The sequence below is a fragment of the Drosophila serrata genome, unplaced genomic scaffold, assembly GCF_035046125.1.
Source record: "Drosophila serrata isolate PLE 108 unplaced genomic scaffold, ASM3504612v1 contig_23, whole genome shotgun sequence".
NCBI classification, from domain to species: domain Eukaryota; kingdom Metazoa; phylum Arthropoda; class Insecta; order Diptera; family Drosophilidae; genus Drosophila; species Drosophila serrata.
Genome location: NW_028256921.1, coordinates 1,018,807 through 1,044,498, shown reverse-complemented (window position 1 = coordinate 1,044,498; position 25,692 = coordinate 1,018,807). Strand labels below are relative to the sequence as shown.

The 25,692-nt window shown below is 34.0% G+C and overlaps 1 protein-coding gene across 1 annotated transcript in view; it reads left to right on the top strand.

The window, feature by feature from the left end:
- The first annotated feature begins 143 nt into the window (after nt 1-143).
- Nucleotides 144-25,692, top strand: part of N (neurogenic locus Notch protein) — a 45,428-nt gene continuing 19,879 nt past the window's right edge. Inside the window, exons 1-2 of the mRNA XM_020947361.2 lie at nt 144-1,225; nt 19,177-19,267. Coding sequence (XP_020803020.2) covers nt 1,069-1,225; nt 19,177-19,267 — 248 coding nt within the window. The 5' untranslated portion in view covers nt 144-1,068. The remainder of the gene's footprint in view (nt 1,226-19,176; nt 19,268-25,692) is intronic.

The following is a 25,692-nucleotide window of genomic DNA, read 5'->3' as shown; positions in this document are numbered from 1 at the left end:
ACATTGTACTTTACGCGTGTAAAATGTAAAACTAACAGTAGCAAGCTATTGACACCTTCGGTGTGACCAGCTCATGTGAATGGAAAAATCCCTCTCGCCTGTGTGCTGAGTCTTCAGCATCCTGAACGGAAAACCGCACAGTCACACTTAAAACAAAAAATTTTTCGACGAAGGCGGTTGTGTTGCGGATCGACGCTGAATTCGGGCTCTCAAAAATAACTGAATGAAGCGGTGTGCCGCGGAACTGAATTTTCTGCCGCGTTGAATATAAAAAGTCTACTCGAAAATTTCTAGCAAGGCTTTAGCTGTTTTCAACGAATGAGACTTAGCGACGAAAGAGAGCTGATCGCGTGAAACGAACCACAAAAGAAAAGGAAATGGCATAACGGCAATAAATAACATATTCTTTTTTTTTGAAAGTGAGTGTAACGAGAAAGGATAAACACATACCGGGAGGAAGAGTTCGAAATGGCGAACGAAAACGCCGAAACAAAAATTAAATCGTATCAATTTTTTTGTTAAAAAGGATCCTGTGAAAACTCGGATTTTATGAAAATAGTGTCTCTACCTCGGATCTTTTTTTTGTGCAAGTGTGCAACGCGCGTGTGTGCATGTGTGCGAGAGAGGGAGCTAAGAGAGATCGAGAGAGCAAGCGCGTGTGGCGTCCGTTTGAAATTTGAATTTCAGCTCCGATACCGATCCTCCTCCTCCTGATTCTTCTTCTTCAACAACAAATACGCAAATAAAAGGGGAAAGGAAAAAAAAGGAAAAGCGAAAAAGCGTTACTTTTTTTGCAATTATTTTTTGCTGTTCGAAAAACAAAAAATGTCGCCGTCGTCGGGCAAGGAACTCCTTTTAATTTATAAAATATAAGAAATACGAAATAAAGGAGAAACGCACAGCTTAAAACAATCGAAATATAAACTATTATCCAAGAAAAGTAGCACAAAAAGATCAGCTAAAGAATCTCTTCTCTAATCGAAAATTCCTCGAAAAAAAACTTAGTGAGTGAAATACAATAAAAAAAATCGGTAAAAAAAACTGGTAAACTTGGTAAACTGGATTACAATGCAATCGCAGCGCAGCCGACGTCGCAGTCGCGCATTAAACACTCGCATTTGGATTAACAAAATGTACGCTCTGCGAGCGTCGCTGTCGGCATCACTGCCACTGCTGCTGCTGACGCTGGCGTTTGCGAATTTGCCAAGCACCGTCCAAGGAACTGGTGAGTAAAAAGGAAACGTGAAAACGCAGCAACGCGATCACGAAGCAAACCATAAAAGGGGGGAGCAACAGAAAAAAAAGGGTGCTAAAGCTGGGTGCAAAGGGTAGGTGGAAAAACCACACGCTCATTGAGGAACAGGAACTCGGGGAAAAATAATAATAATTGCAGGGGAAGGCTTTCTAAACCCTTGGGAATTACGTACATATCTTAGACATTCCAAAAATTGTTCATAGCATAATTCAGCATACTTCTGTGCTTTAAAGGAATGTTCCTAATTAAATGTATATAATAAAAATTAGCTTAGGAAAGCCTTAACGTGCCGTTAATCCATCAAATCTATCTATAAAATACAAAACTACTAATACGAAAAAATACTAAAATATGCCTTAATTAGAGACATAATAAGAAAGGTTTTTTTTTCTAATATTTCGGACATTTTTTTTTAATAAATTATCAATTATAAAGTAAATATAAAATATTATTAAAAGGTAATTTTGATGTATATATTTTTTTTTTAATTAAGCCTTTAATTTCCCATTAAAGTATCTACGAATAATTCTCCGTTAAAACCTTAAAAATATATCTTTCAAATGTGCGCTGTGCACTCGCAAGTATATTCCCACTCCATTTTGATTTTTCCATTTCACGCTACCTCCCTTATTCGCTGCTCCTACTCTTCCTTCTTCTGCTTCAACTTCTTTTCCTGGCTTGCCTTTTTTTTCTGGCTCTTTCGCTCACCTCCTTTCTGCTGCCATCCTACGCTTCGCTTTGTTGTCAGTTTTCAGACAGGTGGTCGCTCTTTCATTCCTTCGCTTCTCTCGCTCTCTCGCTCTCAATGGGCGCCCAGCCGCTCTCGCTCGCTCGCTTGCGCGCTTGGACGCTTGCTCTCTGCTGACTGCGCATGCTCTCTCAGATTTGTAAGCCCACCTTTTTCGAGACAAAAAAAATAAATAAAAAAAGGAGGAGAGAGACAAAATGAAAAGAAATACTCGTATAAAATAAAAATGAATTTTTACCGTCGGCAAAAAGGCGACTTTTCTTTGCCAACGTTTATTTTTTTCTGCCTTCCTGTATTCTGTTATTTGCGTTTCCCTTCGAAACCCGTAGTTTTGAACATAATATACACATGGTTTATTTGGACAGCTCGACACATAGAGATGGCACACAGGGCAGGAGGTACTTGTATTTGCATATGGGAACGGCTCTTTGTCTAATCATTAAATAAATATCGTTTAGGTTGTAGGTGTACCTTGAGGAGAATGAGAATGAGAATGAACTCGAACATTTTTAGCTGGAATTAAGGCTTAGAGTTTGAACAAGGGAAATGCACAGTTTAGAAAAAAAAAGTAACCTATCAATCGATTTTTTATACATTGCGAGGATACGGATAATATAATTTAGTAAGAAAATAAATACATTTTCAAATGTCTTTTTATTATAACATAATTCAATTGGATATAAAATGAATCATATAAACATTTTAAATGTTAACGTTTTTTGGTAGACACCTCTAAAGTCGTAATACTATTTAACACTACAAAAAGTTAGCAAATTAAGACTTGCCAGATACCCATTAGTTAAAATGCAACTCTTGAAGGTTGTCAAACTGCATAATTGTAAAGGGAAAATGTTCTTCTCCTTCTTTCCCAAAAAAAATTTATGAAGCAGAGTTAGTTCTATAAAATAAAATGGAAAACAAAATGGATCCACTGCGGATTACCTTTGACGATGATGATGATATTGTGCCTGTACCTCTGCCTCCGCGAAAACCACCAAAAGTAAAGAAACCTCCATGGAAATCGATTCTGGACAACATAGAAGCTCGTCTGTTTAGGGTCTTTAGGAAGAATCATACCATGGACACCTATGTAGCCACCCAAAGGAAGAAGATTGTTAGAAGAGGAATCATTTGCAGGAAGTGACTGCTCTTTAGAAAGATCTGCGAGGTCGGTGGAAAACATGTCAAATGATAGTTTGCAATAATATCAAGACCCAGCCATATCTCTTCCGAAGAAGTTCCTAGTCAAATCCAATCTCAAAGACACCAAAATAACACTCCAATAATGCCACGACGGAGCTCAGGATTTGCTAGTTAAAAAATGGATTCCCTTTTAGAATCGAATTCATTTTAAAGCATTTGTTTTTCGGGTTTCGTCTTTAAAATTATTTGTAACTAAGAATTCATTATTTTCAAAACTCTGGTATCTATGATTTTCTGGGTTTTCTTTCTTTTTTACAGCTGCAGCTGAAGATCATTGAACTAGTATTTTGATAACTTTTACCTGGGCATTTCCTGAGATCTCGGGTTTCCGCCTCCTAAACTCTTTCTTTTCTCACTCTCTCTCTGTGTGTGTGTTTTTTTGTTGTTTATTTTTTTATTTACTGGATTTATTGGCCATGTGTGATGGATGGATCGTGTGATCTTTGTGAACGACAAAATATTTGCATTTTTTGTTTGTGTAGCTGCAAGAAATTAGCCAGCCCAAAAGGAAGTTTCATAATTGAACAACTACAAAAAAAGTGTTGTTTTTTTATATATATATATATTTTACACAGCTAAAAATCTTTTGATAATTTTGGAAAGAAAGTCAAGGATAATTAATAACCTGTATTTCTCTGTTTCTTGTTAAGAGAAAGCTACGAGTCTTTGAAGATATTTTTGCGGTGTAACATAATTTCTCAATTCAACGCCTCATTAGCTCCAATCCTGCCAAGTTCCTTCAACTTTTTGTGGGATCACCGACGCCTGCAGTTGCTCAGACATATTTTTTTTTTTTGTTCCTATGCAGGTTTTAATATTATATTATAGCACGTAACGGTTTCGAGGACCAACCACCGCATTCGATTTCATCACATGGCGGCGGTAGCTATATCGGGATATATATATATATATATATATATATGTATATGTATAGGGATAAAACGACAGCTGGGCTCCTGGATCCATGAGCGAAGCGAAACAGCAGGAGCGGGAAGAACAGGAACAGGAGCAGCAACCCCTGAATCCTGGCATATTGCACATGCGCGTCCTTTTTTTTTTGTACTGTTTGCTCAAAGATCAAATTACGATATAGGGGAAGCGAGCAAGAGAGAAATACACCAAGAGAGCGACAGAGTGTGAGAGAGAGAGAGAGAGTTTCTACCTAAAAGTATCGCTCAGATACTTTAGTATCTTTTTCTCTCTCTGTCTCCCTGTTTATAGCTATTTCCTGTATATATCCTGCACCCTAAAACTATATTTCTTGACTTTTGTAAGTCACGCACACGGTCGGTTCCTTTATTAGGTTTTTCCCTAGACTCTTAGTAAATACTTACTATATGGCAATATAACTCCGGGCATAAAGTGGGTACACATACCCAACCCATGGTTATAGGTCGTTAAATGAGTATTTTACGATCGGCCATGGATCATCATCAGAATTGCAACTTCATTTAATGGATATAAAAATTTTTAGAGAGACGAGAGCATTTCAAGTTGAAGAATGTGTTCTAGGATTGTAGGGAAACTAAGGCTTTGACTTTGATTTTTAAGAACAAGAAGCTAAAGATGGTTCCTAAATGGGTCTCAAGACTTTTAATTACTTGATTTATATTTATAATTTCATAGAAAAATATATATATATATATATATATATTTAGAAAATTAATTAATTATAAAGCCTTTAAAAGTCTTTATATTAAATGCATTTCCCACCAATTCCCACGACTAAAAAACCCACTTAAAACCCTTTCCAAGGACGTTGTCGCATTTATTGTGAAAGTCAGTCTGGTCTCTCTTTCTGTCTGGTAAGAAACATATTCGGCAACTTAATTAATTTGAGACAACCACTTATCGACCATTTACTGTCACATTTATTAATTAATCGACACCGCCACCGATGGCCCAGAAATGCACAAATTATCACTTAAAAAATATATACATATAACTTTCCCATCGAGTAACTTAAGAAGACTTAATTAAAAAAAACGGTATATGAAATCAGCTAATTTTTCAAGTGTTAAATCTGCTGTTACTCCTTTCCTTTCGAGAGCATACAAAACGAAGAAAAAAACCTGTAATTGATAAACAAAAAAAAGGTAAAATAAAAATAAGGCGATGAAGAATCTTGTTGTTGGTCACTTGATAGCCTGCTTTCATACATATATATGTATATATATCTATATATATATGAGTATATATACACGACATTGGATATCTGGCAGAGCAGTTCCGTTCGAGGCCTCTGCCTGATCCTGTTTTTATTTATTTTTTTTCTCATTTTCGGGACACACCTTGAACGAACGTTGAGCAGAAAAAGAGAGAGAGAGAAGAATGAGAATTGGCAATATTTTATAAATATTTTTTTTTGCAATCAGGTAGAATTTTTTTTGCTGTATTTGTAGAGATTGTTTTTATGAGCATTCGGCATATTTCTGTTTATTTTCTATATTAATTAAGTTACAAATGTTAAAAATCAATGATATGAGAAAAAATCTTATATTTTTATATATCCTATAATCCGTATTACTTAATCCTAATTTTCCCTCGTTTTAGTTAATTTTCTACATTTATTTGCTTACTAATGTTAAAAATCAATGAGGAAATGGAAAGAAAAACTGCCTGATAGGGGTATTTTTAACATTTCTTATAATCCTTATGGATTAATATATAATTTCCCCTTGTTTTAGTTTATTTTCCATATTAATTTGTTTACTAAAGTTGAAAATAAGCATTTTTGCTTATAAATTTTTTACATATCCTATAATCCCTATGGATTAATCTATAATTTCCTCTTGTAAATCTCAATAAATCAATTGATTTTGCTATGTATTTTTTTCTTTGTTTAATCCTGTGCCATTTGTTCTTATTTGTCATTCTCATAGTCATTGCATAAACATGAAAAGCCATTTTCCCAGACCATCATCTCAACTGTCTTTCTATACCTCTTTCTCTCTCTTTGTCTCTATCTCTGTCTCTCCAAGTATTGACAACTTTCCAAGTTTTGTCTTGGGAAAATGCCTCAAATGGATCGCTGTGATTCCTATTTTGTTGTATTTATTTTTTTTATAGCTATGCGGTATTTTCTTTCTGCTAAACTAATTATGAAAACAGTCAACACTTGTCGGTAGCAATTAAATATGACTAGAAAAATGCATGGATGGATTCTATGTGGATTCTAAATCTCGGTCGGGTTGGGCTTTTGAGCGCCTTTATTGACTTTTAATGATGCGAGGAGGGGAGACACCTCTCCTTCTCCATCTCGTCTTGGCCAAAGTCTCGGTAAATTAGTGCGCCCTGACTTACTCTTTCTGCCTTTTGGCCAGTTTAATGAGTTTTCTTTATGGCAACAACACACACTCACAGAGGCAGACTCGAACCCGAAGACGGCTCAAAGATACAGATACAGAGATATACTCGCTGCGCGCCGCACAGATACAGATACAATTGAGCCGTAGCGATACAAGATACATACAAGCGGACGAACGCACTGGCCGAACAAGTTTTGAATTTTTTCTTTCTTCTTCTTCTCAGTTTCTTTAGTTTTCTTCTTCTTCTGCTTCTTCGTCCATTTTTCTTAGTTTTACCTTGTTTTCTGGGTTTCTTTTGGGTTTCTTCTTGGCTTGGCCTGGCCTCTCCTTTGTGTGTTTTATAGCTGGTTCTTGAACGCGATCGAGGAGGCGTGAGGCGGCAAGAAGACACAACATGGACGGTACCAAAAAGGCTGACAACCTCCAAGAAGACGAAGACCAAGACCAAGACGGAGACCAAGACGAAGACGAGAACAAATGAACGAAGCAAAGCGAAATGAACCGAACGAAGCCCCTCTCCTTGTCGACTCAGACCAAAGACCAGACCCAAGACAGCAATTTTTATAGATATTACTCCCAAAGTGTCTTGTTGTTTGGTTTGGTTTTGGTTCAGCTACGGGTTCGGGTTCGGGATCGGGTTCGGCTTTGGCTTTGGCCAGGGCCAGGCTTTTAGGTTGGGTTCTTCCCCCCCTCCACCCCTTTTCGGCCACGCCCCTTAAGATACCGCCTCTGTCAAGATGCACGCGATCTGGCCATGGGATCCGATTCCGTTTCTCCCTTTGTACAAACGAAAGAAAGACAATTGGCCGCAGAAAAGGAGTATTTAAAGGAAAATCTACTACTAAGAAAATGGATATCTTATTTTAAAAGGGAATTTTTGAAAGTTTTTCAAGTTTAAATATGAGTAAAAATAACCAAAGAAACTATATAATAAATGATAATAATAATGAAAATTAAATACAAGCATTAGTAGAAATATCTTAAGGATTATGAGTAATGAAAAAAACTATATAATTAATAGTATAGTATAAAGTATTTAATGCAAATTAAATACATTCAATCATTATGAGAAACATCTTAAAGGTTAAATTAAATTATATATATCCACAAATAAAAGTATCTTAAAACCCTAAAACTTTTATTTAAAGGTTAAAAAACCAATAATGTTTTTGGTTAATATATCTATATTAAAAAACATAAAAAATAAAGAAGAATTAGTGAAATGTTGTATATTTTGTAATTAAAAAGATTACAAAATAATAATATTAAAAATCTTGACAAAATTTGTTCATTTTCGTAAATTAATAATAGAAAAAAAAAACTAAGAATAATATACAAATTCGTATTTTTTTCACAAATCTTTTTAACCATAGATTTTCCATTAAGAAAATTTGCCATTTCCTGGCAGAACGCAATTAAATTACTTGGCTTAGATACTTCTTTTGGCCCAGCTTGTCTCATGTCTCAGACGCTGTTTCTCAGTCTCTTTTTGTGTCTTGCTGTCTCTCCTTTGTCTCCATTTCCTTCTATTCCTCTCTATCCTGTTCTGTTTTCTTATTTTTTTTTATTATGGAGAGGGGGCAATGAGAAATGACAATCATCATTATATACACTTGAGCGGGGAACGTCTTCTCAAGTTGAAATTGAAATTGCTTCGACTTTTGTCTCGAACTCTCTTTCTTCATCTTGCACCAGGCTTTTCTCCACTGCGTGTTAGAGAATCATTTGGAAAAGGGGGAAGGATAGAGAGAGGGGGAGGGGGAGAAAGAGGGAATAATATCTAATGCATAAGAATAATCTAAAAGATTCAATTGATGTTGATTTGAAGTATCTTTGCATTATAATCATAGATACCTTTAAGTTAAACTGTCACTTCTTTCTCTCTAACGATAGATACAAAATATTTCTTGAAATTTTTTCTAAGCAGCAGTTGATCATTAACATTTCCTAGATCATTAGCAATGAGGTTCAACTTCAAACTTCAACATCTGTGAAGAATGAAGTTCAAATGATCACTTAGCATTGATTAGCCGTATCTTACAGATACATCCAGTAGTTTCTCAGTCTTTCTCTTTGACTTTTCTCTTAGCACTTTGCCAACCTATTTCACATTCTTCAGGAAAATAATACAAGATTTATAGGAGAAAAAAGGTTTCATAAACTTTTATAGTAACTTTAATTTATTGATATTACTTATAATATTTGTAATGATTTTTCTTTGCTGCATCTTACATTTTCCTGGTGTTTACTTAAGAAACTAGGCGCCAGGTTTATCTTTCTTTTCTGGTGACAAATTAGCAGGCTCAGGAAAGTAAATATGGAATCGGGGTTTCTTTTCTATTTTTTTTTTAGTATCTTTGGTATTTTTTCAGCTTGAACTAAACATTCACACGCTGTCGAAGCTGGTGTTGTTGTCTGCCGGAAGTGTTAAATGCTTCAGTTTATTTAAAGTACACAGAGGAAGAGTGCGACAAAAAGGGACGTATGTACGTTGGCGGTCTCTTCATATAAATATCACTCATATATATGCCCATTATTATTATGAAAACAAGAACAACAACAACAACAACAACCCTTTTTCTTCCCTTTTAGTATTGAGTATCTGTGTGCATTTTTGTATATTATATCTGCGGCTGCGTGGCCTTTTCTGAGTTTGGCGCGCATTTCCTTTAGTCTTTGTCGACCCCTTGAACTCTGCCATGAGGGTGTTTCTCTCTCTTTCTCTAGAGTCTCTCGCTCTCTCTCTCTCCCCCTCTTTCTCTAGAGCCTCGCTCTCTCTCTCTCTGTTCCCACGTTATGCTCTCTTATGCTCCAGTGAGGGAGGATTTTGTGAAAAGTGTCGCATATGTTTTCAAGTGCACTTCAATTACCAAAAAAAAAAAAAACAGGGAAGAGACTACAACAAAATAATGCTATAGTTGAGTGGCTGTCTGGACTATGAGATACCCGGTGTACTCAACAATATGTTCATAATATATATTTGAATATACCTTAAATAGTATCTATTTGTATGAGAAATGGGGATTTATAAGAAAGTAACTCAATGACTTTGCCTGGCAGGTTTATAAGGTTTATTAAGTTACCAAGTATTAAGCTTGGAATATCTGAAAATTGTACTTAATGCAGCTGTATTTCACTTCAAGGGCTGTTTATCGTTAAACATTTCCACCCCATTTCCCTCTCTATCTCTCTTTCTCTGACGCTTATCATTCACTCAATTACATCGTAGGGTAGGTCATCGCCCATTGTCAATTATTCCCATAATATTATCATTTCATTTTGGTTAAGCATTATGCTAATCATTATGTAAAGACAAAAAACCGCCATGGTGGAAGGTGGAAAAATGGAAAAACGAAAGACGAAAGACGAAGAGCTGCGCTGAACCTCAAGTGGAAGCTCTCAACTGTGAAAATGTATTCTTCAAAGAGGGGGGATTGCACTTGCAATGTAATTTGTAGTTCAAATTCAAAAAAACAGACCAGCTTAAACCTTAAACATGTGTTTGAACAATTCTTTAAAAAGGTATTAATTTAAACAAAATAATACTAAGATACATAACTTCTTTTAAAATAATCGTAAGATACATAACTCGCTTGTAAAAATAATTTTTTTTAGACTTTATTAGTGTACAAAGTGATGTTTTTCCCTCTCATATGTTCTTACAAAATAAAAAGTAGTTTAAAGAAATAATATTAAGATAAATAACGCAGTTTTAAACAACTCTTTATAGACTTTATTACTATACAAGTTTATGGTTTTTCCCTCTCAATGTTCTTACAAAACGCTTCTTATCCAAAATCTATTCCAACATATGTTGCATTAACAGATTTATAGACGACCGCAGAAACCACAAACTTCCTCCCTCATAAACCAAATTATACAAATTCTATATTATATCTATATATATGTATATATAGTCGGTAGTCCGATATTTTCTACATTTCTATATATATTATTTTCCCCATTTTCTTTTATGCTATTTGCTATCTATCTATACGACGACAGTTGACTGTGGCCTATTAATCTATCAAAAGCTGCAGACGCCGCTTTGGACCAAACAAAAGGGGTTAGGAGAAGCAGCAGGGTTACTACAGGGAGGGGGGAGATGGAGCTGAAAGAGACGGAGAGATACAGAGAGAAGGAGAGAGGGAGAGAGAGAGCAAGTAAATTCCATGCCACATAACCCAAAAAGACCAAAAGAAAGAGCGAGACCGTGTTTTGTTGTCGTTGGTTCCCACACTCGTTTATTCGTTTTACGACTTGTGCCCCCTCCTTCATCTCCTCCTACTCCACCTCCTTCTCCTCCACCTCCCCACTGTCTGCATGCCTCGCCCCCCTTGGGCCCATTTTCTTCCACCACTCCCCGATACCCACCGCCCAAAGCTAACCCCATATCGGCCGTCTTGAGCTTCTCCAGCGATCGAGCGGCTACTTTTTCATTAACACTTTACAATCTTTCCGCATTTTGCTGCCTCCCTGCCTGCCTGTGGTTTCTTACAACGCCTCTGCATTTTCTTTTACCCCAAAAAGCCAAAATCTATATAAAATATGTCCAATTGTTGCTATTGTTAAAATAATATAACAAATAGTTGAAGAATTGGTTTAAGAAAAAATGTGTACAATTTTCCACTAATTGAGTTGAGTATTTTATTATATTTTGTTGTATTAAATGTCATGTACATTTGCCACAAATGTTAAGTATTTTTTTAATTATTATTTTTATTTAATGCCATGATTTTAAAGCAAGTTCTTTAATTCTATATTAACAATTAACTTGTCATAAAAGCTATTCTCTCTTAAATTGAATGCTGCCAATTTGTTGTTTTATAAAATATATATGTATATCCTTTATTATTTATTTATATCAGGGATGGGCACTAAACTTTCAGCTGGGAGCCTGATTACCAAATGCTTCCTTTCTGTTCTGTTCTTAACAGTATTTTAGTTTTTGTTATATTATTATTATTTAATAACATTAATCTAACCTTTAAAACGATCCAAAAAATAAGTTAGTTAAGCTTACATCCTGATCTCCGTTTTGTTTAATCCAAAAATAATAATACTCGCACGCTTAATGATTGGAAAATTGTATTTGCATCTCTTCATTTGAAGGCTTATCATCATTTTGCATTTTATGCGACGCAAAAATTTTCTTTATCATCTGGCATTTCATTATTGCAAGCAAATAAGTATATAAATTTACATTAAATATGTATTATATATATAATGTAATATATAGTACATATCACATATATAAGAGTCATCAGATTTGATCAATGACAAAATGTTTAAAGCATTGAGAAGTCATCCAAAATAACAAAAGAAACAATTTTTGCGGAGGTTGAAGCACATTCTCTGAATGAACAATAAACTTTATAACAATAAACAATTGAAGATGAGCTCTTTAGAAATACATTTAAAATAAATTGTTTCTAAAAACAGTTAAATATAATTATATTTGTTTTGAGACACAAATCTATAATTATAATGATAATTGGAATTGATCTATTGATAAACATGTTTAACTTTCAAACTTCAATAGAAGCCGCTTCTTAAGACTTTAAATCCCGATTTTCTGATTTACTTAATTGTTTTTAATTTAATTACAAATCATGGCGAAATAGTCTCCAAATTAAAATCATGAAAAAACCAGAAGCCTGAGAACACTTTGAAGCTCAAAGATAAGAAAAGTCAAACCGAAGTGAATTTGTTTATGGGGAACCGAGATAAGGTTTATAAGTCTTTCTATATGATTTTGTTTTATTGTGGAAAATATTCTTTAAGACTTAATGGTTTATTAATATCTCTTAGGATATTTTTCTTCATTCTTTTATTATCTTTGGGTTTATAATTACAATTAATGTAAGCTTTAATTTTTTGCCACTTTATATTAAATATCTTTCCGCTTGTTGACATTCTTGTTGATATGTTTTTTTTTATAAATATATATATATATATATATATATAGTTTTTTTTGCTTAGAGAAAAGCGTGAGAAATTTTTGGCCGTGGTTTGGTTTTTCGTTGTTGTTTTTCTTGTTTTAGTTTGGTGTTTTTTTGTTGTTGTTTGGTGTGGTTGCTTTTTGTTTTAGTTGTCGCAGCTGTTTGTTGCTTATTATGCTGATAGCGTTGCTACTTTTTCATTCATTGTTGTTTTTCTTTTTCCTCATGTTGTTTTTTTTTTCTCCTATGTGGTAATGCGAAAAATTTAAATTCGATAAGCGCAGCCAGCTGAGATATTTCATTATTGTCTTGGCTTCATTTTTTTTTTGTTGTTGTTGCAGTATTTATGTGATGTATTTAAATTGTTTTTTTTGGAGGGGTAATTGTGCTTACAAGTGGTTCATTGTTCGCCTAAAAGAGGAACAAATTGGATATTAAAATGACAACAGGCTGGTTATGTACCCTTTTTACAGGGTATTAGAGTTTAAATTTGGGTTTTATAGAGACCCTTTTAATTATGAGCACCACTAGGAAAGCAGATCTAGCCTAGGGAGTATGATACCTATCCTCAAAATCAGTGCACTCACACTTCTTCTCTTTCTGGCTAAAAATCGGTACTATATCTATATTAATTTATCTGAATCTTAAGAAGAAAAGAGATGGCGAAACCAATAAAATCTATTGTTAATCTTGTAACTTCACTTCACTCATATTTAAAGCTGATCATCATCTTCTACTGATGACAAAATAGGTCTAGCTATTATCTTTTGCATTGTTATGTATATAAGTATCTGTAAAATGATCCTGCATTTGGCATAACTCTCCTGTATAGCTAGTTTCATCATCTCAGCCTGAGGATGTCATGTCATTTTCATCGATCACAATCACGGTGTATTTGCAAGTCACAGTCACGCCTCTGCTTTCATCGTTGATTGTGGAATGTCGTGACTTTTGATGCTACTTCCCCTCCAGATCTTTCTCTATATACAAATATATACCTATATATATATTTTAAAGACATGTATCTATTACACATATCGTTGAGCAAGTTTAATTAGGTCTTCACTTGGTTTAGGCCAACTTCAGGCAATTAACAGCTCATTTGTCCAGAGGGTAGGAGGGAAAAGCCAAGAGGCGGAAAAGCGGTATTGTGCAGGCATCTCTGATTAAGTGGCGCATAAATACCAACCGAGCAGCCAACAAGCAACGAAATAATTTCACACAGATTTTACATGTGCCGGCAAATCACACGCAATAAAAAAACACAAGCTAAAAGATATACCTTTACCTACCGGGAAAAAAAATCTTTTCACGCTCTGTCGATGAAGCGTTGAGTGGCTTGCTTAGCTATCGCTTCCCTTTCTTTCAGAGCCCCCCCTCTCTCTCTCTCTCTCTCTCTTGCTGACAAATTAATTAAACACACCTCTAAAAACTACAACTAAAAATCAAATCACCATTTAGTCGGTCAATTTGGGTTCCAGTTTTATTTTTTGATGTGCTCTAGTGTGGAAAATGTTTCACTTACTTAGGGTTCATGTATTTATATCTGAACCTATTACCTCTACCTATTTCATTTTGTTTAATTTTGATTAATATTTACATTCTTATGTTAAATTAAAATATTAATAATATATTAGGAAAATCCCATTGCTATATTAAATGGATAATTGTTGATAATGATTATAATATTTAGCATAGTATTTCTCCAACAAATGCGAGCAAATTCTTCAATTCAATTGTAAATGGTTTATTTTTAGAGCACTCCAATAGAATATAAAGATATTTTTTTACTAATAATATTACATTTTTTAATATTTCTTATTTATTATTAAAGCTATTTTGTATAATTTTATAATTTCGGTATTAATTTTATTAAGCGATCTTTAAATGTAGAGAAAATGCTACAAACTGTGAGTGTGAAAGTGTATATCTCTCGCTCTCTCCTCCTGTTACTCCCTCCATGTGTATCTCTAGAGATATCCCTTGCTCTCTATTTCTCTCTCGCTCTCACTTTCTCTGTTCTCTTCCCTCGGGGACTATAAATACAGGCACTCCCACCGCCCTGGCCTCATTCGGTTCGCGGCCTCCCCGCTGTTTACATCTCTAGAGTGTATCTCTGGTTTACTTATGATAGATTTCTTATATTAATCAATGATCCTGCAAGTGTATTCAAACTTCGACTTTTCGAAGCTAGCTTGCTTTCTTGTTTTACACTAATTGAGGTCAATTAGTTTACAAAAACAAACACACACACACACACAATAGTAAAGACAATCAAATGCAGAGCAATTTTTAGCTCATGCTGCAACATTTGTTTTTTCTTTAGCATAAATTTTTGCAATATTATGCACACATTGGGGTTGTGACTCAATTTGAAGTTGTGTCTCAGTTAATTATGCCACATTTGATATTACTTTATATAAATACAGATATATGAAGTTATGTATGAGTATCTGTAGCTGTATCTGCATCGGCATCTGTATCTGTATCTTTGGGATGCGGCACGTCTTAACCACAAGTCACATCGATCATCAACATTAAAAGGAGACGAAAGATGACGCATATTGCATACAGAGAAATACATTAACCGACATTTATTCCATTAAAGCTATTGTTTTTTAAATATATAAAATTTTGAAAATTTATTAAATTAATTTATTAAATTTTAAAGCTAAATAAACAGAAAATACAGGAAATTTAGTAAGCTTTTTGTTATCTTCAGAGACAGAAGGTAATTTTAGGGATTGAAAACAAGTTTTAAAGGATTTTAAATATTTAAAAATTCTTGTTAAATTGTCTAAATAATGAGTTACCTATTTATAAATAATATTTTAATTAATTATTTATTTATTTTCACTTATTAAATTGTATTATTATTCAATTTCGATTTGTGCAAATCTAAGTCTTTTATTTTGTGGTGTTTGCATTTTAATTTTAAGTAAGTACAGTGGGCCCTCATTGTACTGCAATGTGTGTGTGTTTGTGGCACCCCCTAAAATATATACATAAATATATATATGCCCCTGTTCCTCCTACCTTCCACCTCCCCCTTGGGGCAGACAAAGCGATTTATTTATCTCCGCCTGACGGGGCCAATCAAAACTTATTGTCGTCGCCGCAAACCAAAGCGTACCGAAATGAACCGAGTTCAGTTAAGTTAGAGGGACCCCTCTCCCATCATATTGCTTTTTTTATTTATTTATTTTTATTTAACTTTTTTTTTGCTCCAGCGCAGGAAATCGCCACACGCCCAATTAGCAAATACATATTTGTACAGTGGCGTTCACAAAATTAGCAAGAAGTGTAGTATATTATGTTAAAAAAAAAAAACAATAAAGTAATGCCTGCTTTCATTTCATTTATATTTTTAGTTTTACATTCACTGTTTTGAATTTTCCTCTATTTTAAACGATCGGTTGTATGTCAGCTATATGATATAGTTGGCCGATTTTCATAAAATTTTACACAAAATTCTAGATTAATAAATATTGGATATATATTAAATTTTATGAAAATCTGTTGAAAACTGGAAAAGTTTTAATTTTTCTTAAAATTTTCCGATCGTTCCTATGGTAGCTATATATATATATATATATTTATAGTCCACCGATTCGCTATTCTTCGACTTATACACTAGTAAAATTACATCGAAGAATAACTCCATAGTTTCATTGAAATGGCTTGCTCTTTGTTCCAAAACAAATTTTGCGCACCTATGCATATGATTCCCAACTTGTTCTAACCTCCCCGGAACGAAGTGACTGCTGCCGGCCACGTCTCAGATATGTGTTGTGTTTCAAAAGTTGCAAGTCATTGTTTACCAGTGTTCAAAGTTAGTAACTGATCATACATGCTTACTGTTCAGAGTTACTTACTGCTCATAGATACTTACTGTTCACAGTTACTTATTGGTCATAGATACTTAATGTTCAGAGTTACTTACTGCTTATAGATACTTACTGTTCAGAGTTACTTACTGGCCATAGTTAATTACTGATCATAGTTCTATAAATCGTCCGGTTGTTCCTATGGTAGCTATATATATATATATATTTATAGTCCACCGATTCGCTATGCTTCGACTTATATAGTAGTAAAATTACATCAAAGAATAACTTCATAGTTTTATTGAAATAGCTTGCTCTTTGTTCCAAAACAAATTTCGCGCACCTATGCATATGATTCCCAACTTGTTCTAACCTCCCCGGAACGAAGTGACTGCTGCCGGCCACGTCTCAGATATGTGTTGTAGAGGTGGAGAACTATCGATAGTCGTCGCCATCGATAGTGAGCGATTATTTTTCTCAAACCATCGATAGTGTCGATAGTTCTATCGGTAGTGTGATGCTTTTTAATTGTTAAATGTAAAAATCTATAAAATGAAATTTTAACAAAACTTTATTATATTTTTAACTCTTTAAAAATAAAAAATTCATTTAATTTGTTGCTTCATTATATTTTTAACTCTTAGGTTAACTGGGCTTAGGACCTACGTTAACAACTAGACTTTTTTGATTAGGGATTATATAAAAAGTACATCGTCGAACTGCGCACTCAAGCGGAAAAGAAGTACAAAACTAATTATTTTTCAAAAAGAGCATTAGGAGATTTTTACTCTCAGCTATACTTTTGCTTTTCACTATATTTTTGCGTTCCACTTTCAACTATATTTTTTCTTTGTGATGTGATAAGCTGCGTGCAAAACTATCGATAGTACAGGGCTGCCATCGATGGCGGTGCGATAGAGCGAAACCATCGATAGTGTCGATAGTGCCATCGATAGTTCTCCACCTCTAATGTGTTGTGTTTCAAAAGTTGCAAGTCATTGTTTACCAGTGTTCAAAGTTAGTAACTGATCATACATACTTACTGTTCAGAGTTACTTACTGCTCATAGATACTTACTGTTCAGAGTTACTTACTGGTCATAGGTACTTACTGTGCAGAGTTACTTCCTGGTCATAGGTACTTACTGTTCAGAGTTACTTACTGGTTATAGATACTTACTGTTCAGAGTTACTTACTCGTCATAGGTAATTACTGATCATAGTTCTTTAAATCGTCCGATTGTTCCTATGGTAGCTATATATATGTATATATATAGTCCACCGATTCGCTATGCTTCGACTTATATAGTAGTAAAATTACATCAAAGAATAACTTCATAGTTTCATTGAAATAGCTTGCTCTTTGTTCCAAAGCAAATTTCGCGCACCTATGCATATGATTCCCAACTTGTTCTAACCTCCCCGGAACGAAGTGACTGCTGCCGGCCACGTCTCAGATATGTGTTGTGTTTCAAAAGTTGCAAGTCATTGTTTACCAGTGTTCAAAGTTAGTAACTGATCATACATACTTACTGTTCAGAGTTACTTACTGCTCATAGATACTTACTGTTCAGAGTTACTTACTGGTCATAGTTAATTACTGAGCATAGGTCTATAGTTGTGTTACAAAAGTTGAAAGTCATTGTTTATCAGTTTAGAGTTACTTACTGTTCATAGATACTTTCTGATCAGAGTTACTTACTGCTCAGAGTTATTTATTTCATTAATAATTATTTCATAGTTATTTGTTTCTGACAGAAATTATAATACCCTGCGAGGGTATAGAAACTGATAAATATATTTAAAAATTATCTTTGAGCTGTTGTTATTTTTAAAATTTTATGAATTCATTTAAATACATTGATTAATATTTATTTAAATATCTTATAGCTTTTTGCTAACGTTCCCTATAAACTGAAGTATATTTATTAAATCACCTTTTAAGCTGTTGTCAATTGTTAAAGTTTCTTTAAAAGCTTTTGAAATCTTTTAATACTTTACTGAAGTTGTTTTTTATTACTTAACGCGAAGGTAACTATTATTTTGAACATGCTTGTATATGCAATTTTTGGCGGACAGAAATGGTGAGGTGAGGCAAAATTGAGGGGATTGCTTGTTTGCGGCTTCGTTTGTTTAATTTTGTGTGCCAGATATATTTTTCAATGGAATAAGCATTTTTTTTTTTTTTGCCAGTTCCCACTCTCCTCTATCCCGCTTCTTGATTCTATTATTATTATTATTTAATTTGATTTTATTAAAAATTTTGATTTGATTGCACAAAGTTTTGGTTTTTCTTATCAAACTATTTTTCTGCATTGCTGGGCAATTGAAGTGCATTGAACTTTAACGTCTGCGATTGGCAACAATGACGATAACGATGTAGACAACGAATACGACGATGACGATGACGACGTTGACTTTGACATGCCGCCCGTTTGCCCTTAAAAGGCAAATACATATAAGATCCAACGATCTTGTGTTCCTATCCCTCATCTCCCATTCTCAGGAATGTTTTCCTCTTTCTAGACTTGACTTTTCCCCTGGTTCCCTTTTATGCGGCATGTTAAGTAGGCATAAATGGGCGACAAGTAAGCCTATGATTCCTTCATATATGGTTAAAGAACAGTGTGTTTCCAGGGGGAGTTAATGTTTGAGTATTGAAGAAAAAACAAGGAAAGATATGGCGAAATAACATCATATTAAACAAGTCAAATCTGGAAAGTAAAGAATAGTTAAATATATAAAGAATGTATAGGATCTAACAAAGATTTGCTTCAGCTCATATCAATATAGAATTTTATTTGTTATGATAATAAATATAAACAAATTTTCTGGGGTTTTATACTTTTCTTCAAATTGAATTTTTGATTAATTTCTATATTTTCTCTTTGCAGACACCGCTCTCATTTCCGTTTCCTGCACGACTGTGGGCTGTCAAAATGGCGGCACCTGCGTCACACAGAACAATGGCAAAACTTATTGCGCGTAAGTACAGTTTAAGATATAAATATATTTACATAAAACAAGTAAATAATTAAAGTCAAAATAATTATTAAGCAATTTAAAAGAAGCCAATTAAGGCTGTAGTCTTTTGAAGTGTTTTTATTTTTGAATGCAAAAATTAAGCAAGTTTCTGCTTTTACTTTCCTATAAAATACTTTTTAATTATTTCAAAAGATCATTGTAAAATGATCATTTAACTACGAGAAAAAATTAATATCCATATAAAAATATATAAATTATACAATTATATAAATACTTGTATATTTATAAATTCATTTAACAATGTATAAATTGTATAACTATGCATTTAAATAGGTAGAGTTTATTTCTTTGAGTGTAAAAGTGTCAATTTTGGGCATTTGCTTATGTCACTCCAATCCTCAAATTCAAGGACACCGTTGCCATCAAGGGAATGTGTACTTTGTGTACTTTAATTTAACTCGAAATTCGTCTAGACGAGAGGACAAAGAATAAAAAATAAATAAAAGAGGAAAGGCTTAAGCTTTGAGTTCTTTGCCAGACGACGACGAAAGCGCCCGCACAATCCTCAACGGAGTCTACACAGTCTCGGTTCTCCACTCTGCACTCTCCACTTCACCAATCTCCACAATGTTGGAGTCTTTACCAGTCCTCGTTGGTGAATCGAATCAAATCAGGCTCGTTGTCGAGCGACATTCCTGGCAAATCGGTTTGAACCTAAAACGAGAGTCTGGGAGTATATATTTCTGGTTCGTGCCTTGGGCCTGGTTCGCATGATTTTCACTCGCCTCGTTTTCGGTTTTTTTCTACGTATATTACCCTCCTTAACGTCTCTCTCCTCTTTGTTTTATATATATATATTTCTTTCCGCCTTTTTGTTTTAGTATTTGTTTCTTCATGTTTTGTTGTCTATTTTATATATATACACATATATGTTGTCTGTGCAATAAATCAAATGCGGGCCAAAACAAACGGCACGTACGCAACGCATAACTTTGTTTGAGTTATTATAAATAGAGAGTCGAGTCGGACGGTGAAACGATCGCTATATCCATATATTTTGACAGACTGTTGTCAACAATTTTTACGAGTCTGTGAAGCAGGCCAGTCAAAGCATATATCCATATACATACATATATGAGATACGATCCGATGTGTATATATCAGATTCCTGAAACCTGGCATAATTAGGAATCAGTGCAGAAGAAGCCATGATTCAGTTGCATTCTTCAGCTATTTGTCACTGATCGAGAGCAGTGATCAAGTTAATTATTAGATGTCTTCTTTTCACGATTAGTTTTGAGTAACTTTGTTTAAAGGTATTTTTATCATTGATTTACATTTGATCAGTAGCACAAAGATCTTGCCTTGGTCAACATGCTTTTCCCTGGGCTTTTCTCTCTGTACTACACATGTCAAGTGATCCTCATATCCCAACCATCTATCTCTTTCTCTCTCTTTATTTTTCGCTCTACAACTATCTTTGAGCAATTACATAAAAGCGCTTAGCTCTTTTTTTTTTGTTGTTGTTTTTGTATTTGTATTTGCTTTTTCCTTAAGGAAGCGCAGAGACATGGGTCAAGAGACGAACGTAGACTTTGCGATCATCAAAGGCACGATTATCAGGCCAAGTTAAGTCAAGTCAAGCGAAGCCAAGGCAATGTGTCCCATGTGTTGTCTTCTCCTAACTCCTTTCTGGCGTTTAGGCCACGATCACTAGTCTTTACAGTGATCACAGAGAGAGTTTACTGTACTCATATAAATAAAGAAAAATACAATTGTACAAAACTTATTAATATGTGATTAATTATTCCTAAATTTATGATTTGTTTGAGGTAAAAATAAGAAAAGAGTATTTACTGTACTGCTTTTATATTTCTTTCTTTCAGTTTGTGTTTTTTTTTTTTGTATATTTTTCTCTCTGTGCCAGATAAGATCGCTTTGAACTTTTGTCTTGAGCTATTCAAGCCGGGATTTTTGTCTCTCTTTCTCTATGGGTTTATCGTCTCGTTCCGTTAGTGATCCTAAAACCGTTTTAAGCTGATCCACGTTGATCCATTTACCACATCATTGGCTTGATTTCAAATCGCTCAATGATTATGTTTTTTTCTTGCTTTTTCCCCTTGTTTTTTTTTTTTTTTGCTTTGCCAAAATCTTTGATCAGTTTAACTTAGTTTTCCTTGTGCCTGTGTGCCTGTCTTCTTGTTTGTTTAATTGACTTGATTGCTACAGTTTGATGTCAAGAAAAAGAGAGAGACCACGAGCAAAAGCAACGTTTATGTCAGTCCAATTTTCCATTTTGCTCTTGTGGCTTTTGGCCATGTCAAATGTCATGTAAGTGTGCCTTTTTTTTAGGCCTTATGTTACTTCGATCAGAACAATGAGTTTGATTTATATATGGCAAATAAAGGGGGAATATATAGCGGCAAACGCTTCAAAAGCCTGCTAACAACAAAAAGCGGTAAAGCGTTTCTGAATTGCGGTTTATGACATGTTAATGAGCACAGCATTTGGCTCGCATCCCCCTCGTAACTCTTTTTTTTTGTTTTGTTTTGGCGGAAAAAGCCTTTGATGTATGAAACTATAGCTTCTCTAACTGCTTTTCTTGTTTTTTTTATGTAGATATCTTTGCTGGTGAGTCAGTTAAGCTCACAAAAGAAGCTTAGAAATTGCAATGAGATGTTTTATTTTTAATTTAAAATTGTTAATAATTAAATAACAATAATAATTATAATAAGAAGAACAGATGCCATTTAGTAGCCGGAAAGTGAATTAATCACTTTGCTTGTTGTGAGAACTGAAGAAACAAGTTCGTTGCCTAAGTCTTTTGTTTAATTGTTTAGTCGTGTGTGTGAGTGTGTGTTTTTCTGTGTGTGCCTGCACACACTCACACACACATCTAAACATGGCCATCCATAAGAATAATTTAACGTTGTTTTTTTTTTCTTTCTTTTTATTTGAACTCTTCTTTTGGCCTGGCTCACACGCTTTGCACTTGAAAACGTTCTTGGCTTTCTACCTTCTTCGGCTCTTTCTTATTATTTTCTTTTCTTTGAAAAGAAGAAAAAAAAGTGAAACAAAAAAATAAGAAAGAAGAAAGAAAATGAGTAGGGAGGATGGCTTAGAGCATTTCCCAGCTGCAATTACTTTAATTAACTGATCATTAAGCACATTGGCCATGGACTTCTACTACTAGCTACCAAAGGAAATGACATTGGAAAATCGACAAGTTTTCTTACTTTTATTTTTTTCATTTTGCCGATGACACATTAAACTTGTGGCGGCCATTTTTATTATACTATCACACACAGGTATATATATTTTATATATGTATATGTATATATATTCCCCTTTTGTACTTGGCATCCTTCGAAACCAAAAAACAAAAAAACAAAAAACTTGTTTGCAACCTGCACTGATTGCTTTTCTGTGTTACACAAGCCTCTCCAAGAGACAAAGATCCCATCCCATCCCATCCCAGAGCCAGAGTCGGAGGCAGTGGAGCCAAGTGGTCCAAGCCCATCCCCATGAGATCTTTGGCTACCCAAAAAAACAAAAAATAAAAATAAAAAAAGCATAGCGTAGCGAATATTTATTGTGCATTCCGTTTGCATTTTACATTCTTCTTTTTTCGGCGACCCTTTTTGCTCCACTTCTTCTTCACTTATGTTTTATGTTTCATGTTTTTTTCTTTATTTATTATTATCAAGGCGTTGGCGTACAAAATTCCTTTAGCCAACTTTTTATTTTCATCTTCTCCTTTGGTCAAATTAAAACGTTTTATTGATACTCAATTAAGTTGCACATTCTCACGCAAACTTAACGAAAGTCTTGGATGATCATTAATGATCGAAAATGATGATGATGAAGAGTGGCAAAAGAAGCGAAGCAGACAAAACACAAATAATACAAAAAAAAAAAATGTTAATTATTCAAATGTGAAAATGATGCATTACATAAATCCATCTGAGCTTTTGTGCCTTCTCATAACTGAAAGATGAAGAAAATGAAAGATTTTCCCAGGCATTACAAACTCTTAATTATGCCTATATGGGAAATATCTATGGTTTTTCACTCTTCTACCAGTGGCATCTATATATATATATATATATGTCATTTCAACACAATCAGATTCGGTGAGAAAAATGCCATTTTATAATGCAATATCTGGGATAATAAAAGCTTGCATTAAATTAATAAATGTAATTAAATTGTTTACTTAATATTTCAATATTCTTTATGAAATAATGGTTATGTAAAGGCTCGTATAAAATATTTTATGGTAATAGAACCTCTAACAATGTTTTTCAGTGTGACCAAGCCCACATTTAATGCATTTCAGTAAGCTCAATTCAGAGAAATTCTTCACGGTATATTTTCCTTTTATTTTATGATGATGAGTAACATCAATTTAAAAGCGAGTTCATAAAGATAGTTTTTATTGGCCCGATAGCTTAACGTTATTTATAATTTACATAAGACAAACAAGTTTGCCATAAACTTTCAAAAAACCTAAATACACAGTGCCTCATAAAACCAACCGTTTTTTTTATTGATAAAAGTAAAAATTGAGTTTTATTTTTCAAATAAAAAAAAAAACTTAACAAAACGGCTTCACAAATTCTATAAATTTTCCACGTTGCGCAATGGAAACGATTCTCTACCTGGGAACAACATGTGGAAGTCATTCATTTTGACGAAGCTATGTCAGAAAATGCATTTCTTTTTTTTTACCTGAGCAAGGTGGACAATGGAAAATGAAAGATCAAACAAAGAAAGAAACCTTAAATCTCTCTCTTTCTCTTTCTCGGATGGATGGAAAACAGAACGGAAAGGAAAAATTTATTTGGGTGTAAAATTTTGTTGTTAGGGAATCGAGCAGCGGGATCACGCATTTTGTGGCCGTTTTTCCACTTCGTCCTCTCTGTTTCCCATTTTCCCAATTTTCCATTGTTCTCTGTTGAAGCAGCTAAACAAATACCGAATATCTGGGTGAAAGAAACATATAGATAAAGGCCAAGAGAACGGGAGAGATGATGCATTTGGGCGTGCTGCACCTGCGAAAGGGAAACAAATAATACAGAACACCAAATTTTTCACGTGAAAAACATGCTCAGCAAAAGTCGTAAAATTCGTAAAGAAAAGACACCGAAAAAACACTAAGCAATGTAATGCGAGAAGTGTGCTCTTCTGTATTATTTTCTACATATATATTTAGCAGAAAATATATATTTAAGTAATTGCTGATTAAAGTCTAAATTCTTATCATTTAACCCTAAAAGATCATACAGAATCTTTGAGATTAGAACACTAAAGTCTCATTGATTCAATGAGATTAGACATATACAATGTAAGGCATTCATAAATTATACAATCAATCATATCTGTCAAATTACACAGACTCTTATCAGGCAATTAAAGAAGTTGTAATTATAGCGAAGACAAAGGGAGATCTCTGAGACATTAACTCTATAAACATTAAGCTTTGGCTGGCAGTTTTTCTTGATGCTTTATTAATGTGCAAAAATCAGCGAAAAATGAGGAGATATATTCGAAGAAATCGGTTTAAAATTACTAGGTTATTAATAAGTCAGAAAACTAAGACATGTGAGTTAATTAAGTTAGGAAATTAGATATCTCAAAGAGATAGAGATAGAGACAGAGACAGAGACAGAGAGAAAGGATGGAAGCCATATGGATATGAGATGTCAGTGGTCCGAGTCACTGAAAAGATGAATGATCATCGGCCAATGACATTAAATCATTTGCGTGTAAACGCAACCCAGCCTCTTCTCCATCCACCCTAGAAATCCATTCGATACGAAGCTAAAGCTAAAGCTACTATTTCTACTGCTACTGCTGTGGTTTATCCATTCAATCCGGAATGGATCGTGAGAAGCGAAATGCGAACAAAAATATATATATGATGCATATTTCTTTCATATTCTCCAACTCTCAGTCAGTCATTTTCTGTTTCGATCGCCAAACCGCAAAATTGAGCTGCAGATGCAGATGCCAAAGATACAAATGCAAAGTTACAGATGCAGATATATATAGACGATGGTGATCTGATCCGATCTAAGATAGATTTGCAGTGGGATTTTCTCACGGCCAACTAGGGGGGTTTTTAATTATTTGGAAATTGGTAAATAATTGTTAAGCCTAAACTATGTCAGTATAACATGTATTCTTAAAACCTCAAGAGGTGTTAATGAGTCTTTTGCAACTTTAAAAAATGTATAAAGATTCTTCAACAAACAACAGATCTTAAAGATCTAATAAGCTAAAACTACAAAATTTAATATAATTTTCAAGCAGCCATTTGTCGTGTGGCTGCCTTCAAGTTAGCTTAATGTTTAAATCTTAATAATTACCCCACAAATGGGAGCATTAAACATAAGTATTACATTTATTTAAATTAATTTTAA